Source organism: Drosophila mauritiana, chromosome 3R (genome assembly GCF_004382145.1).
Source record: "Drosophila mauritiana strain mau12 chromosome 3R, ASM438214v1, whole genome shotgun sequence".
In the NCBI taxonomy this organism is placed as follows: Eukaryota; Metazoa; Arthropoda; class Insecta; order Diptera; family Drosophilidae; genus Drosophila; species Drosophila mauritiana.
The window spans coordinates 22,075,253-22,092,179 of record NC_046670.1 but is presented as its reverse complement, the minus strand read 5'-3'; the positions used below and the strand labels follow the sequence as shown (position 1 = coordinate 22,092,179).

General features: G+C 43.3%; 1 protein-coding gene across 1 annotated transcript; it reads right to left on the bottom strand.

The window, feature by feature from the left end:
- Positions 1–13,521: 13,521 nt before the first annotated feature.
- LOC117145223 (protein distal antenna-related) lies at positions 13,522–15,384 on the bottom strand. The gene has a single exon (XM_033310795.1). The coding sequence runs from the start codon at positions 15,227–15,229 to the stop codon at positions 13,970–13,972; it is 1,260 nt and encodes a 419-aa protein (XP_033166686.1). The 5' UTR covers positions 15,230–15,384; the 3' UTR covers positions 13,522–13,969.
- Positions 15,385–16,927: the final 1,543 nt, after the last annotated feature.

The following is a 16,927-nucleotide window of genomic DNA, read 5'->3' as shown; positions in this document are numbered from 1 at the left end:
GGATTGCAAGATGGCATAATGGCACGATGGCAATATGGCAAGATGCAGGCGACGTCTGCCTAAAATCTTAAATATACAACAATCAGAAAATATTAAAACCGACCATAAGCTCGATACTGTTGAGATATATACACACGTATGTAGATGTGCATGTTCGGTTGGCTGTGTATCGCCGTGTACTTGCTGGCAAATTAATGTCTAAGCAAAATTTTGATATTTTATACATGGCCGAGAGGCAGTGGCATCTACTACTTATATACAAGATTCCAAACTTTCGCAGAGCCAAACCCAAAAATACATATACATACGTATGCCAACGAAGAACCCTCAAACTCACGTATATTGTTCACAGGTTGCGTACATACAAACGAATACATGCATATATACACATTCTTAAATTTAAGCAATAGATGACCGGACATGTGTGTGAGTCGGTGTGTGTGTGTATGTGTGTGCTTGCGTGTGGGAGTGTATGTGTTGTATCCCAGTAAACGTCTAATTCTCTAAAATGTGAAATTTTACAATCGCCTAGCGTACATCTTTGCGTCGTCCACTCACCACCCAGCCACCCAACCACCCACTCACTCACTCGCTGGGCAGTCAAGCATTCGAAAGGCCACCCAAGCCACCCACTCCGCCAAAAGCTGCTCGAGAACCGTAGCCGTTGCTCTGGAAAACCTTCGCCTTCCTCCTCCGCATCCAGCATCTAAGCATCTCCACATCGCCACATCTCCATGCCACGCCACGCCATGCCACTTCACTCCGCTCCACTCCACGGCGCTCCATCCACATTCGAACCATCAAGTCGTCTATCCCAGCCGCGTGGCTTGACCAGGCCCATTCCGCACCGCCCTGGACCAGCCCGGACCACCACCAACCCACCACCCACTCCGGTGGTCGTGGCAATTGCCCACGACGAGTCCGAGGTCCCCAAACGCGCCGGACTCCCACTCACGTATTTGCCGCCAACGTCCGCTTTCCCGTCCATCCAAATGCACGTATACATACAGCGGCCAACAGACCCACCAACCAACCACCCAGCCCACCCACCTACTCACTCACTCACACACACACACGCCCCCGCCCACCTCCTTCCACACGCACACACCCACACACACACATTCACTCTTATCCTTTTCACATGTCGCAAGTCGTATGCAAACAACATTTTGCAGAAACAGTTCGTTCCTTGGTCTTCGTTTTATCTTCATGGCAGACCCTTACTTATTGTGGGCCCGGCTGACCAGCACGGTTGCCTTTGCTTTTGCCGTTGCCAACGAAACACCCCACCCAACCCACGGCATCCGCCCCACTTGGCTGCCCACCCACCCATCCGCTCGGATCCCTGATAGCCAGAGCCTGATGTCCATGCTGGCCAGGACCGTTGACGTAGATGCTGCAGACAGCAGGTGGCGAAATGGTAGGTCTACTGATGCTGCCTATGAAGATTGGGAATGCAGGTACCCAAAATACATTCCTTGGAACTTAAGATGAAGTCCATAAAATATTTTAGATAAATTTCTCAATAAGTTTGGTATAAATAACTAATATCTCTAATATTTATAGATTCCAACCTAGTTCTATTTTAATCATAAAAATCGAAAGGTGCGCACTCCAAAATCTCAGTGCTAGTTTCGTGGCCGGTGCTGTGCGTGTGTGCTACTAGAAAGCTTGGCTCTGCCTTCAGCTCGCTGCTGTAACGTCTAAGAGTGTGCGCCAGTATGTGTGCCGGTGGGCGGACGTGGACGTGGATATGGCTGTGGATGTGGATGTGCGGTGGGTGGCGGATCGGTGGGCCGATGGGGCGATGGTGCGGTGGCCAAAGGATGCCTCCGTCCGCTGGCCATGTGTTTGTGTAGATGTCCGCTTCAAAATTCGCATACACAGCAGTGGTCAACTATGGAAATTATCGATCGACTTGCCTTTGGCGCCAGGTGGTTGGGTGCTATGATGGAAAAGTGGTGACGAAGGCAGCGGCAGCGCCAGCAGAAGCAATCTCCGCTGCTCTGCGCCTTCGTCGTAGTCGTAGTCGCAGTCCGGCGATTTGCGCCGTAACGAGGGAGGGAGTAAGGAGACGGAGCTGGAGAAGGAGAAGCTAGAGGGGGAGGCGGAGGCGGTGGCCACATGCCCGTGCTCGTATTCGATGCCCAGTCTAAATGGCAAGAACGCAGCGGCAGCTAAGAGATGCCCAAAAAGAAATTGCGGACATTTACATTATGTGTCCATGTATGAGTATGCCCACCGACTCCAAGTGTGTCCGGGGTTTTTGGGTCTGGTCATATCGAGGACACAGGGGGGGATCGGAGACTGGGGACCGCAGTTAGGAGCCCGGAGCACGGAGGATGGTATGTGGCGTTGAAGCAAGCACACATGCAAACGGCATGCGGCGGTGGAATATACGTGAGCTTAGGAGTTGTCGTCGTCGAGATGTCCTCTGGTTGCTAGTCCAGACGCCGAGGTCCGAGCGAAGGACCTCCTCCGGCTGCCCAACATTCTCCCGGGCGGGCAGCTTCTGCATCAAAGTGAAACGGGCTAATGGGACGGGCCCAAATTCGCAGCACTGCGAACAGAGCTGAACGGTGGGAGCCATAACAACAAGGCGGAGATGTGAGATGCGAGGAAACGAATGACTAACGAAGGAAATTGCTGATATTGTATGGAGCGAAAGTTGTGCATGTCTGGACGCAGGACTCAGAACGCAGAACGCAGGACTCAGGACTCAGGGCTCTGGTCTCTGGCAGCGGTGCGTTTTAGTTTTGACAGGACCTGGAATGGCAGCAAGACGGAGTCAGGACGACTGACCCCACTCACTGGGATATATGCCATATACGAGTATGCCCAGCGCTAGGAGAAAATTCAAATATACTCGAATATACACAAGCGCACAGCCTGAAACACGCACACACACATGCGAACAATGGCAGATGTCCTGCCGTGTCCGGCATCTTTCCTTACTTCAGATTTCTATTTCCAGCTCACCATCTCATCCTGCCAGCAGGCTGCACCGTAAGCAATTATGCATCCACAGCGGTTGGAAATGAAGGAGCGGCCATCCATGTACAAGAATGCAAAATGTGATTGTAGATGTGGATGAGAACGTGGATGTGGATGAGGATGAGGATATGGCCAGGACGAAAGACCAAGGATGAAGACGATGGAGGACCAGCGGATGCAGGTCTTTGAGAAAATGCATTCGAACACACATACATGTCTCTCCAATTAACACACAGCACTTGCCCAACAATAGATAAGCTATATCTCAAAATAGTATAATAATAGTGCAGATTTAGCAAAAACAATAAAACTTGGTGGAGGGAAGCTGGCTGTTATTGCTGGCTTATGAATTTCAAATCTCACATATGGAAACCGTCTATTTTGTCGATATAAATGCTGGCCATCATTGCAATTCACTAGAACCTAACTTATCTGACGAATATTGTAAGAAGTGAATATCTTTTTATAACTAAACAATTAAGCTTAAGATATTTTTTGAGCATGCGGGCTAACGCCAAAAAGTATGCTAACATTTCTTGCAGCTACATATTCTTATGTTCTGAAGAAATGTGATGACTTATTTACTTTAAAAGCATGAAGGATCTAATGTGAGGTATTTGAATATAATATTCCTTACTTTTACATTTCAAAACTTACAAATAAAAACCTAATTAAACCTATAAGCTGCCACTTTTGCCACCTAATTTGCAAAACTAGCAACTGCATTCAGTAAACGATCCAAAAACAACTTGTTATGACTAGTTTGCTGGTTGTTTATGATGCCCCCGTCGCATGGATGTAGTGTTAGGGAACAATGTTCACCAATTAAGCCGTCAGAGTGCAGAAAAAGTGACCGAAAAGTTGAGGTTGCAGGCAACGCGGAAAAAACACGGTCTAGTGGAAAAAATGCGCTTTTTACGCGGCGCCGCGTCAAAAACCAACAAACATCGAGGCGAACACACACGCCCAAAACACTTTTCCCGTCTATAGCCGCCTAATCGGCGACAGTATCGCATGGCAAACGATGGCCTGGCTGGGTCCTCCTCCAATGGAGCAGTATATGCCGATCCCACCACTTTGCCACGCATCCAGCAGTCAGCCGGGGCATAAAGAACTGCACGCCGCACTCCAAAGTGGCGGCGGCAGCAAAGGAAAAAACGGGTCAAGTGCATCAAGCTGCATGCCACCGGGCAAACAAGCAAGCGGTTTCCAACTGACTGCCTAATCCCCTTAAACGGCGCGTTTTTTTCGCCGAATCACTTGGAATTCTGAATTCTGCACCCTGCATCCTGCACTCCAATAAAGGGGCTTTTTGTTTCACCGCAGCGTTTGGCGCATCGGCGAAAGGTGAAATGGCAGTGAAATGGCGGTGAAATGCCACCGGCTTGACCTTTGCACACACGACTGCAGATGGGCTTTTTTTCGCGACTTTCTCGCATCGGAGTGCCAGAGTATCACGGCAGTTGCCAACTTAATTTCCATATGGTGCAATTTTGATGGCTCCGACCGTAATTCAATGCCGTCCGCCTTTTTTGCCCGTTGTTTGCAGCTCGTTCGCGATGGAGTGTCATGTGCAGCAGAAAAAATGGGAAATGCAGGAGAAAAAAACACGGTGGTCGCCAACAGCTGGCACAGCGATTTGGCCAACATCACAACATCAGCACCTGCCATTTGGTGGAAGATGGCCAATAAAGGCGCCCAAAGGTAAGTCACTTGTGCGGGGGATGCCCACAAGGGCGTCAATTATGCATATCCTTTAGTACAAAGTTGCGATTAAATTTAGTTAATTATTAAGTAAAATAAAGATATAAAGTATGCAAGTCTGCTTTACTTTGTTTTAACATCATAACAATTTGATGATTACTACTATAAAAGTTATAAAATCTTGGGATTCTTAAGAATTCTCTTTTTAAATTCAGCTCTGGTTTCTTTTTAAGAAAAGCTTGAATAGCATATAGCTACAACAATTTGAGGAAGCAAACAACTATATCAATTCAAAGAGCAAACGAATGGCACATTTAATTAAGATTTTGCCGCATCCTTTTCTCTTTTGTTTACTAAATAAATAAAATAATGAAAACTGGCCATAATATATGTACCATATATGCCCAAATACCTTTTTGGCACCTAATTGATTATAATCCATCAATAACGAGGGTAATTAAGAGCTATAATGCGACTTCCATTGACTTTGTAGCCAATTGGCCAGCTCAAAGAAATCTTCTCGAGAATGTTTTTGTAATGACAGGTTAAATTGACTCTTTGTCCCACTTGTTGGGCAAAGTTCTTGGCTAGACTCCTTGGCTCAATGATACTAAACTAAAGTAAAACTTTCCTCAAACGTCTGGCATCAGTTAAATTCTTTTTTAAGACCAAAGTTCACAAGGTCGCACAGCAATTTCGTGACTTGGAAATTTCTTTATGCAAGTGTTATTAAATTTGCGACCAGACCGAAGGATATATGTGTGCATATGTGCTCCGCACTCTTTTTCACTTTTATTGAGAACAAATCGGAAATGGAAGTCGCATATGAATGAACTGCAAACTGGAGTTGTCCTTCCTCCCCTCATGCAAGTGGAAAAGAAAAAACAATGGAATGGATGGCGGCATGGTGTGGATCCAGATGGACATCTTTTATCGCCACGTGTAAGCTGTAAAATGTATAAGTATGTCAATTTTTAATTCGCCACTGAGCACTTTACGGCCAACACTACTAGCCCCAATTTCGTCCTGGGCGTCGAGGTAACTAAACAAAAGGGTTCTTGTGGCCGGGGTAAATGGACTCACGCCTTTATCACCGGCCCCTGGTGTCCACCGTAATAACCTCATTTCAGGACATTCGTAGGCTGTGCCAGCCGTCCAAATCTGTTGACCGCTGCCGGACACTAGAATATATATTTGTATATAAATATATCCAAAGGTATACATAATCTGCGGCCATGTGGCAGAAACTATGTGCACGCGCTTGTAACACATATAATTTTGAATATATAACCAAGGTCTGTCTGTACCTATACATATGTACAAAAGTAAAAGTTTACTTATGTATGTATGTTGGCCTATGTTGGTATGTGCGCATAATATATTCGTAATAACATTTTCGAAACCCTGCGTAAGCATTTTTCAGCCGTTTCATCCCTTTTCTGGACACTTAGGGGTTAAGGCTACAAAAGGTCCTGTCCACTCGCCTGTCCGTGTGTCTCTGCGAGTGTGTAGTTGTGTGCTACTGCGAGTGTGTGTGTGTGTGTGTGCCACACCTCGCGCCCCATCGCCCAGCCTCCGCAAACCGCATCTATCACAAATTTCAACTGCCAGCGGTCCAGGGAAAGGTCCCGGGAAGGTCCTGAACGGACGGTCCACCACGGTACGGCCAAGGGTATGGGTTAGTGGTCCTGTCCGGTTCGTCCCGGGTCCGGTTAAGTCCACGGCCCGTTACGGGCCTGTCCCGTACGACAGGCCTAGCGACACGGTTGACGTAGACCCAATTCGACCCCCATCCCAACATCCCAGCATCTGAGCAGCCCGCCAACTCTCCATCCCAAACCGCACGCACTCTGAGCAATTATTAAACGAGTCTCTGGAACGTTAAATTCTGTCCACTTTGGAGGCGGACCAGAGCCATCTGCGGCACCACTTTTCGAGTAGTGAGAGTGACCGGCCGACCGACCGACCGACCGGTCCCGGCGATGAAAAATAGGAATCGCAAGAGTTTGTTTAACAACAAGTGAAGGGGTTTGTTTTTTATGCCCCCCACCCCACGCTCGACCGCTGGGCTTAGTGCCCACATTTAGTATGCCATATAGGCCCACTCACACACATATCGGGCTTACATGACAGGATATATGGAGTATATATCTATATACCTATCCGTGTATAGCTGTGTGTGTGTTTCGTTATTATAATAACGACTGTGGAGGAATACAATGTTGGTCGTTAAAAAGTGCCAGAACTCATTAGGTATTTCAGTTTCCTATGGACAGTGCGAAAACTAACCCCTGAAGTTCTTACGTGGGCTGCATACCCTTGGATTTGTCACAGATTCCGGTGCACGTCTAAGGGAAGAAAAGATGTCGATTTAGCAATTAAATGCACTAAAAACATTTAATTATTATTGTTTTTAGTTGAAATACTCAATTTATATGGCTTAAATTACCAATTAGTACTATCTTGCAGTAAGAATACATATTTATATAAATTATTTATATAATATCCTAAGAGTCAAGGTGCCAAACTGGAGGCGCTGCGACTTCATCCTGGAATCAGCTTTCCTGGTGGGCATGTGTCATTTGTCAGGACTGCGGACCGAAAAGTTTGACACTAATTCCCGCCAGATAAATACCTCGGCGTAAAAACTTTATTTGCATGTCCTGCACGGTTAACAGCGGTGACGAAGACATCAAGTCATTTGTTAAGATTAGATAAATACCCACACGGCTGCTTAATATTCATATCCGGCCATCCAGCCATCCGTCCGTGCATCCACGGTTATGGGAACCCGTTCCCGGGACATCGGTTCGTTTTGGTGCGGAACAAGTAATTGCAGATATGGCGTTAGATGGTAGTGGTTCGCCCAACCGGTATTTCGATTAGAATTCCAATGCCCTACTGTCATTTGGCCGGACATCGGGATAGATGTGGATAAGAAAAACAGCTTGGCTTTGGGAAATTATACGACGTTTTCTCACGAATCCCGTGTCCTGTAACGGAATTTTCAACTGGCTGATTTATTGACGATGGCAGCAACGTTGACAGGACCCAAGGTCCGGCGACCTTTAATCCAGTTTTGCATTGAGGCGCCGTGATAATTTCCACTCTTACCACAGACAAGAATAAGGGTTACATAAACATCACAAATCGGACCGTGTCTTCCTAGCCCACCGATTTGAATGCTAAATAAAGAGTTTGTTTTCTATATGCAAACACTAAATGGCTTATGGGACATACGGGTTTTTTCTTCTTTCTGTTTGTTAATATAAATAGGCTCAGAGGTCATCTTGTTAGGACCGAAGGCTTGCTTTTCCCTTCTAGATAGTTATAGAAAAGTGCTAGATACAAGATAGCTATTCTTGATCCTATATATACTATACTATATACTATAGTGAGATAGGCATTTCAATAATTGTATCTTTTGCTACTTTGACTCAGTTTTCACCGTCAATATCATTAATATCTTCTTCCAAAAACAGGACGTAGCGATTTGAAACTGATTTCGCCAAAGATTGTTTGCGGTCATGGTTTGCATTTTGTGCTACAAAGTAAAAAAGAGGCCTTTGCGTGTCAGAATGTATGCAACATATTAAGCCCAGAAAGCCAACTGAAATCCGGTTTGGGTTTTTTTTTTTCGTTTTCAGAAATCAAGTAGCTGCATGTCGCTGGAAACAATGCGAATGCGCCAATTCGTTCGTCTTGGGAATCCCTTGGCCCAAACCTAAGCCTCTTATCACCGCACATTCCACGTTTCGATCAACTCAACTCGTGTTAATAACGAGACAATTCTGACAATAAAGTGAAAACTTTATCGCGCACAATGACATATTCATTAGGATGTCCTTTCTCAGGATGACATCGGTCCGCTCAACAGAGGAGCACCAAACGGAACATAACAAGAACAGGACAAAACAAACCAGCCTTTCCGACTTACACGCGCTAATCAAAGGGGATGAATACCCTTCCGGCATTTCACATCGTGGTTGCGATAAGTTGCTGTGCTGAATGCAGTGGCACTTCCAAGGATGCTTTCACAACATCCTTCAGGTAGCAATCAAAATATTGTACTAATCGTGATTCTTGGGACAACAAACGTTTGCTCATTTCAAATTTCACAGTTGACCAATATCATCTTGATGGGACTCAATTCCTCGAGGGTTTATTCTAATCGTAAAACAATCTGATCCTTCTCTCCTAAAAATAAACTATAAATATATGAAAAACTATCAGTTTCACTTGCTAGTTCGTTCATGGTAATATATTATATTAAGCACATAAATTTCTAATCATTTCCCAGTGTTAAATCAGAACTTTTTCAAGAATAACGCCAGGACGCGAACCGGTTGGCAAAAACAAAAAGCCAAAGAGAAGGCTGATGACAAAGTCTCCGGTTCAGCTTTGATGTTCACAAGGACAAAAGGAGAAAAGAGGAGAACAATGCCGAATGAGGGGAGCAAAAAAATAACTATTGAAACAAAAACACTTTTTTTTTTGCACCACAAGACACAATAAATTGCAATTTATACCAAAAGTTGTATTCATCATCATTATCATCCCGAGCCAAAATTATGCAGTATCTGCAAAGCGCAATTCGTTACAAAAGTACACAAATCCTTGTTACTTATTTACAAGGCTCGAGATGAAAACTCAAAAGTAATTCTGGCCCGTCGAGCCTATATTTTACGTTATTGTAAGGCGCAAATTAAGGGTAAAGTCGCTTAAAGTGCAATATTGAGTGGATTGTGACTGAAATAGGAAATCTAAATAAGTTATCTATTAAAACATTTTACTGCTTTAAGGTTATGTGTCTTTAAAATGTTTACTGTATATACACACGATAGTTCATATATGGGAAAGGACATATACCAATATAACATCTTTGGTAAAAACTTCTATGCTTATTAAGAGTGTTTTTATCATAACTTTTCTAAAAATAGCAATAAACATAAGATTTTAACTGTTTTCTGCAGCTAATTACCAGTAGTAAGAAGCCCCATACCTTTTTGAGAAATTTCGCAAAAATAAATTTTTTCCAATTTTTGCATTTTTTGTAAGGGGTAACATCACAAAATTTATCAAAAAATGTCAAAAAATAAAATTTTTTAACTGGAACACCAATCGATTGGGAATTTAATTACGAGTTTAACGATATATGACTTTCCACATTTGGACCATTATTTCCAATGTTGTGGCCATAAATCGGATAATTTTTGGAAGAAATTTAGGTAAAACGTCTTTTGGCAAAAACGCAATATCTTTGAAGGATTTTTTATCATAACTTCACTAAAAATGGCCACATAACCAAAACAAAAACAGTTTTAAGAAGCTAATTACCAATGCATTTGAACCCTATCCCTTTTTGAGGAATTTCGCAAAATAAAATTTTTGCCAATTTTTGCATTTTTTGTAAGGGGTAACATCACAAAATTTAGCAAAAAAATTGAAAAAATAAAATTTTTAAACTGGAACGCAATTCGATTGTGAATTTTATTACGAGTTCAACGATATATGACTTTCCACATTTGGACCATTATTTCCAATGTTGTGGTCATAAATCGGATAATTTTTGGAAGAAATTTAGGTAAAACGTCTTTTGGCAAAAACGCAATATCTTTGAAGGATTTTTTATCATAACTTGACTAAAAATGGCCACATAACCAAAACAAAAACAGTTTTAAGAAGCTAATTACCAATGCATTTGAACCCTATCCCTTTTTGTGCAATTTCGCAAAAATAAATTTTTGCCAATTTTTGCATTTTTTGTAAGGGGTAACATCACAAAATTTAGCAAAAAACTTGAAAAAATAAAATTTTTAAACTGGAACGCAATTCGATTGTGAATTTTATTACGAGTTCAACGATATATGACTTTCCACATTTGGACCATTATTTCCAATGTTGTGGTCATAAATCGGATAATTTTTCGAAGAAATTTAGGGAAAACGTCTTTTGGCAAAAACCCAATATCTTTGAAGGATTTTTTATCATAACTTGACTAAAAATGGCCATATACCCAAAATAAAAACTGTTTTGAGAAGCCAATGACCTATGCATGTGAGCCCTATCCCTTTTTGAGGAATTTCGCAAAATAAAATTTTTGCCAATTTTTGCATTTTTTGTAAGGGGTAACATCACAAAATTTATCAAAAAATGTCAAAAAATAAAATTTTTTAACTGGAACACCAATCGATTGGGAATTTAATTACGAGTTTAACGATATATGACTTTCCACATTTGGACCACATTGGACCAGTGTTGTGGCCATAAAATATCATTTTTTTAACGAAAATTGGTAAGAAAGACTAAAAATTGTCATAAAGGTTTATAACTTTACATTTCAACTATTTTTTCTTTATCCTCTTTCATATATTCCCTTCCGCAAAACATTTTGTGTTCTATTGACTGCATTTTAAAATCTAGGTTAAGACCATTATGAATTCTGACCCGAAAGCCAGTAAACGAACCTCCAGTTCTGGTTTAACCATAAGCCATAAGCACTTTTTGCTGGCCAAATTGGTGCCTGAAGTTTAATGGATCTCCAATACACACTGTCCAGTCCAGCTCGCTCCAGTCCAGCCACTTCAATTGATCCACCAGCTCTGTGGAGGCCGAGATTCGTGCCGAGACTGGAGAAGAATGGCCAGGCAGTCAGTAGTCCACCGTTCGGTTGGGATCGGTTCGCGACTTAATCTGGCGCGATCGTTTTCCATCAAAGGGTTCCTGCTCACATGCAACTAATCTGATTGTAATTGATGCATGCTAGAGAACGTGAATGCGAATGGGGATCCGAATGCGAGCGAGTCCCGAGGAGGAGGCTCCACACGCAAAATGCTGAAGGTTCGCTTCGATCTCGTAAAGGTAACTTGGTAGCCAATTATTCAAACGCGAGGATAAGAAAGCAAATAAATTGACTTCGAGCTACATGGGCTTTGGGCGGGAATCAAAAATGCATATGCGCACCACGGTCCACATGTGTGCAGTGTGCCTTGTGTGCTGATGTGCTGCTGTAAAGTTTAAAATATTGTGATTATCCTTACATTAACTGCGCCTCTTCCAAAAATGTCGATCGGTCTGCGCATTAAGCTCACGCAAATTCCTCGCCATTTTCAACCATCGGCCACCGGTGCGGATGTGGTATCGATATGGGCAGCCCCATCCCTCGATTCTTCGGGTAATTTCAGGCCCGTTTCCATTGTCAATCATATGCTGGAAGAATGTCAGTCATCCTGCGCTTCACTTTGGTGTGGGGGGTGCATTGAACTTTTCAGTAGTGCGGTACTAAAAAGGCGTATTAATGGGATCCTAAACAGTATCTCAAAATACTCCTCTTCTTTCTTTCATCCCAAAATGTACATGTCCTTATCCCTATCCTCTTTGGTCACTTGAAACTTGTGAAGCAGAAATAATACTAGTTTATGAACTATAATAACAAGTTTTGAATTGCTCATTCGTATTACATATGATGCATATATGAACCTATAAATCGAACACCAATGACCTTAGCATATGCATAGAGTGCCTTCTACCTCCTGGTAGAGAAACAATACCTGTCCATGGGTATGGCCACTTATTTTGGGCACTTGTGTGAGATGTGTGATGTGTACTGGTCCTAGTGCCGCGATCGGATCCGCATCGGATCGTGCGGGTTACGAGGCGACACAATATTGACAGCGGCTGGATCCGTCGATATGCCCAGGGGATTGGCTGGAGTAATTTAATCCTCGCCCAGAACCAAAACCAGAGTGCCACGAAGATGTCCACAAAACGCTGCGCACAACACATGCAATGCGAAAATGCGAAAATGCGAGTTGCGGGCTGCGAGTTGCGAAATGCGAAATGCGGAGCAAAACATGCATACAGATCACGGCTGGCAGGCCGGATGGTCGACATGGACATGGACGTGGATGTGGATATGGATGTGGATGTGGATGCCGATGCCTGGGAGCACTGTCAGTCGCCTAATCATCGTAATAATTCGCCTCAACTTCACCCGATGGCAGCGGCAATGGGAAGCCAAGCGGAAATTACCAACACGCGATATTTAATTTTTCCAAAAGGCGAACCAATAATTCGTCTTCATGCCGCTGGATGGCCATCCGTGGCGACTGCTCTTTCCGCTCCTTCTGCTTCTTTTGCTGCTCCTCTGGCCATGGTGCCATTTTTTCGTGTTCGGCATGACCGATGCCTCCGAAAACGCTTTCCAGGCACCAATCGCCAGGAGCAGGGGAAACAGGAGTAGGACTCATTAACGCACAGCCCAGATGCCAGGACCCCAACTCCTCTGCTGACTGCTGACCTCCATCTATGGCACCTATAATGATGCTACCCTTTCATCATATATAGAATATGGAGTGTGCTTCGGCACTTCAGTAAATACAAGTTTAATATTTATCCCTACAAAATAAATGGCAAAAAACATATTAAAGGATTTTTAATAAAAGAGTTTTCCTTCTGATGGAAATTCAAAATTAGGCTACATTTGCATATGTTTTTTATATGTTTCAAGCTAAAATATTCAATCAGTTTATGTTTAATTTGCATAATGAATCAAAAAGTAGTTTAAGTAGTAGTAGTAGTTTTACTATTTGTTCTACTTGCAAATGCCTGTAAGTTTTATATAACTTGCGAATGTTTTAAATGTATTAAGAACCGCATAAAAGACTTTAGTTTTATTTTAATAAAATACTTTAGTTATATAGAAAATTCCTGTTTTTCGATGAGCCTTTCATTGGGGAAGACTTTCACTTCCTTCATAGGTAATACATTGACCCATTTTTTTAACCCCTGAAATTGAAAACCCATTAAATAAAGAAATGCCAGTTTTGATCTTGAGAGATTGACACTTGAATTTTATTTTGTTTTGTTAATAAATATTTATTCGTTTCATTAGTAATTAGTTTATATGCTTATTTGAGAGTTACGCAGATTACACAGTACGAAAACAAATCGATTGGAATGGCTGACAAAATGTGCCAACTAATTAAGCTACTTAACACAATTAGTATTTGTTATTATACGTGTAGATGAATTGAATTTGGCTTTCAAACAAGTAGTCACACAGTCGATATTCCTAGTTAATACTAGCTATAGTATGCTGAGCTATTAATACCTGTTGCATTGATATTAATACGTTAATTGATAAGTACAAATGGCATTTGCATTGCGAAATGATTCGAGTTTCATTAATACTAAAGGTGGCTAATAACAATAAAAATGGAGGTATTTACACTATGAACTACAACTACAACTATGCTATAATGTAGGGTGTCTACTGTTCGGCGTCGCTGGACCCGACGCTCTTGTCGGGGGTGTGGGATCTGCTGGACGCCTTGGAGGCGCAGGAGCGCACGGACAGATCCTCCGGCTCGCTGTCGCAGTAGCTTTCGTTGGAGGCCTCACTGTGCGCCAGTGGACTCAGGCGCTTCAGTAGCGCCTCGTTGAAAGGATATGTTTCGAGATCCGGCTCCGATCCGCCGCTGGCCATTTGGTTGGGATTGTAGCTGGGTGCTGCAGGTCCTCCGCCGCCGGGCTGCATGGAGGCTGCGGCCGCGGCGAAGGCCAGGAAGTTCAAGCTGGCATTGAAGAGCTTGCACCAGTCGAGCAGAGCCGCTCCCTGGTTATCGGTTCCAGTGGGCGGGGCGTTGGCCGGAGTCACTGGTGCTATCACAGGCGCTAGATCCGCAGGATTCGGGAAGGGTGCTGGCAGTAGGGGCATTGTGGTGTCCGGAAACATGGGAGTCTTCGCCTGCTCCGTGGCCAGAGCTTGTGGTGCGGAACTGTTGGCCTCCAGGGCATTGTTGTTCTTATCGTTCACTTGCTCCGGCTGATTGGCGGAGTTCACCCGCTTGGCCGGATCCTTGGCCCAGTTCTTAACACTCAGCAAGGGGTAATTGTTTTTGCTGTAATCCTCGGAGGCAGCGGGCGAATCAATCACTTTGTTGTCCTCTGATTTGGGTTGTGCGTCCACCAGGACATCGGCAGTCTGTGGGGTGAGTTTGGAGTTGAGCAGGGCCAGGAGATTCAGCTGATGCAGCATGTTGTTGGAGTAGTCCATCACGCCGGCCTGACCCGGATGCAGTGCACCCTCCGGATGCAATCCGCCGTTCTTTTTCACAAATTCCACAAGGCTCAGCTTCTCCAGCAGGGATTCATTTTGCACTGGGTAATCGGCTGGACTGTAGGGTAGTGCTCCGAAGCCCAGCTCCTCGTAGTTTGGAGGCAGTGCCACGAACTTTGGTGGCAGCTGGAGCTGCAGCTCAAACTTGGCGCGCTTTTCCGGTGGCGTGTCGAGTCCCAGGTGATCGGGGCCCAGCTGACGGCACATGAAGCGCAGCTTCTGCTCGTTCTTGCACCACCCACGCAGCGTGGACTCCGGCACTCCGATGTCCCGCGACACACTGGCCTTGGTTTCACCATTGTGGATGCGTTGGATGGCACGCACCTTGTCGTTGGGCGTGAGGTTCCTCAGAGGACGCTTGCCGCGCGTGCTCATCCGGATGTTCATGTGCTGGTAGGCGGAGATATCCATGGTTCTATTTCTGGTTGCGCTGGCGATTGCGATTACGATAGCGGTTTCAAAGCGCGGACTTTGCGGATGCGGATGCGACCACCGGTGTGCACTCCTCGAACTCGCAGAAGGATGTGATTGTGAATCCGATTCCGCGAAAGGCGAGCTGCGAACTGCGAACGGCGACAGGCGAACGGCGACCGCCGAGATGAGCCGATGATTTTGCGGCGAAGAGAACGGCATGCCGTTTTTCTCGCTTTTTCTCGACCAATCAGAGCAAAGCGCCACTCTCACCTTTCTCTCTCTCTCTCTCTCGCGCGCACCCACCACCCACCAGTGCAACAACTTGTTACTCATGTCTTGCTCACGAAATTCGCTCTGTTCGGCTCTCTTAACGGGTTTGATGTCCTGACCATCATTCGCGTCCCTCTTCGCGGGCTGCGTATGTGTGTGTGTGGTGTTGTGGATCTAGATATTCAGCATGCAGGATGCACATTTCCGAATCGGCTCCTGCACGTGGCTGCGTGTGTGTGCGTGTGTGCCCGTGTGTTTATATAAAAACCAGTTATTTACCTCCCATAAACATTCCCTCCTGCGAAAGTGTGTGTGCGTGTATTTGGCCAACCTTCTTGCATCCTCATGTGCGTGAGCGGATCTGATACGGACGTGGACCTGGTTGCACTTTTGGGTCGCGAATCTACCGAGAATAACACAATTCCACTTTATATTATTTGCACTCTCCATCTGTGTGTTTGCACTAATTTCCATGAGTATTCTTTGTCCGTTATTTGTGGTAAATATTTCCATTGCACCCTTATCTTATGAAGAAATTAGAAAATATATAGACTAAAAGCTGATCAGACTAACTTACTAATAAAAGTTTTGAATTCACTGCGTTTTCCTAGGCAATGTTTAAATATTTATATTTATATGTATAAGTGCTCATGGAGTAATATAAATGAATAGCACATACCTTATATGGAGAATTTGCATAGTTCTTTGCTGATGATTATTCGCACACAAAATTGTTTTAAACTTTATAAAAGGATGTAATTTATATTAATATATTATTATGGATCACTTCTAATTATTTGAATGCGACTGTATACCAAAAACGTAATTATGTACATAGCACCTTTGTGGGAACAAATTTCTAATCATTTGATTTTACCACTTAATCCAAAAAACCAAATGCCGTCAAACACTGTTATTGTTATTAAAATGGATTATAAAGTCTTAATGAATCCCGTCGTTTTATTATTGTTTTAACTTTTAATGCGTCTGCGTCGTCCACTAAAGAAAAACTAATAAAAGCTTTCAGCCTCAAGAAAATTATCAACATTCTAGAAGAAGAACTGCAATAAAAGCTTTCGGCCTGGTAAATATACCAAATCATATTTTAAATTGCGAAAATTTTAAATTATTATTTTAGAAATGCTGATCCGTTCAATATTGTCCTTAAATAAAATCACACATCCCTTTTTTAATACTTTTTTTATTGTGTTATTAAAAGACACATTTTAGAAAGTAAGTAGCCTTTAGTATTTATGTTTGATTTACACATATTTAAATAAATTTTCTATTAACTATAATTTATTAGATTACATCTACTTGTATTGATTAATTTCCGTGTTGCTGTATGTTATAACTATATCATTATTTATTATTAAACAATTTTCCTTCAAGTTTATTTGTCACAAAACTGTATTTTAAAATTAA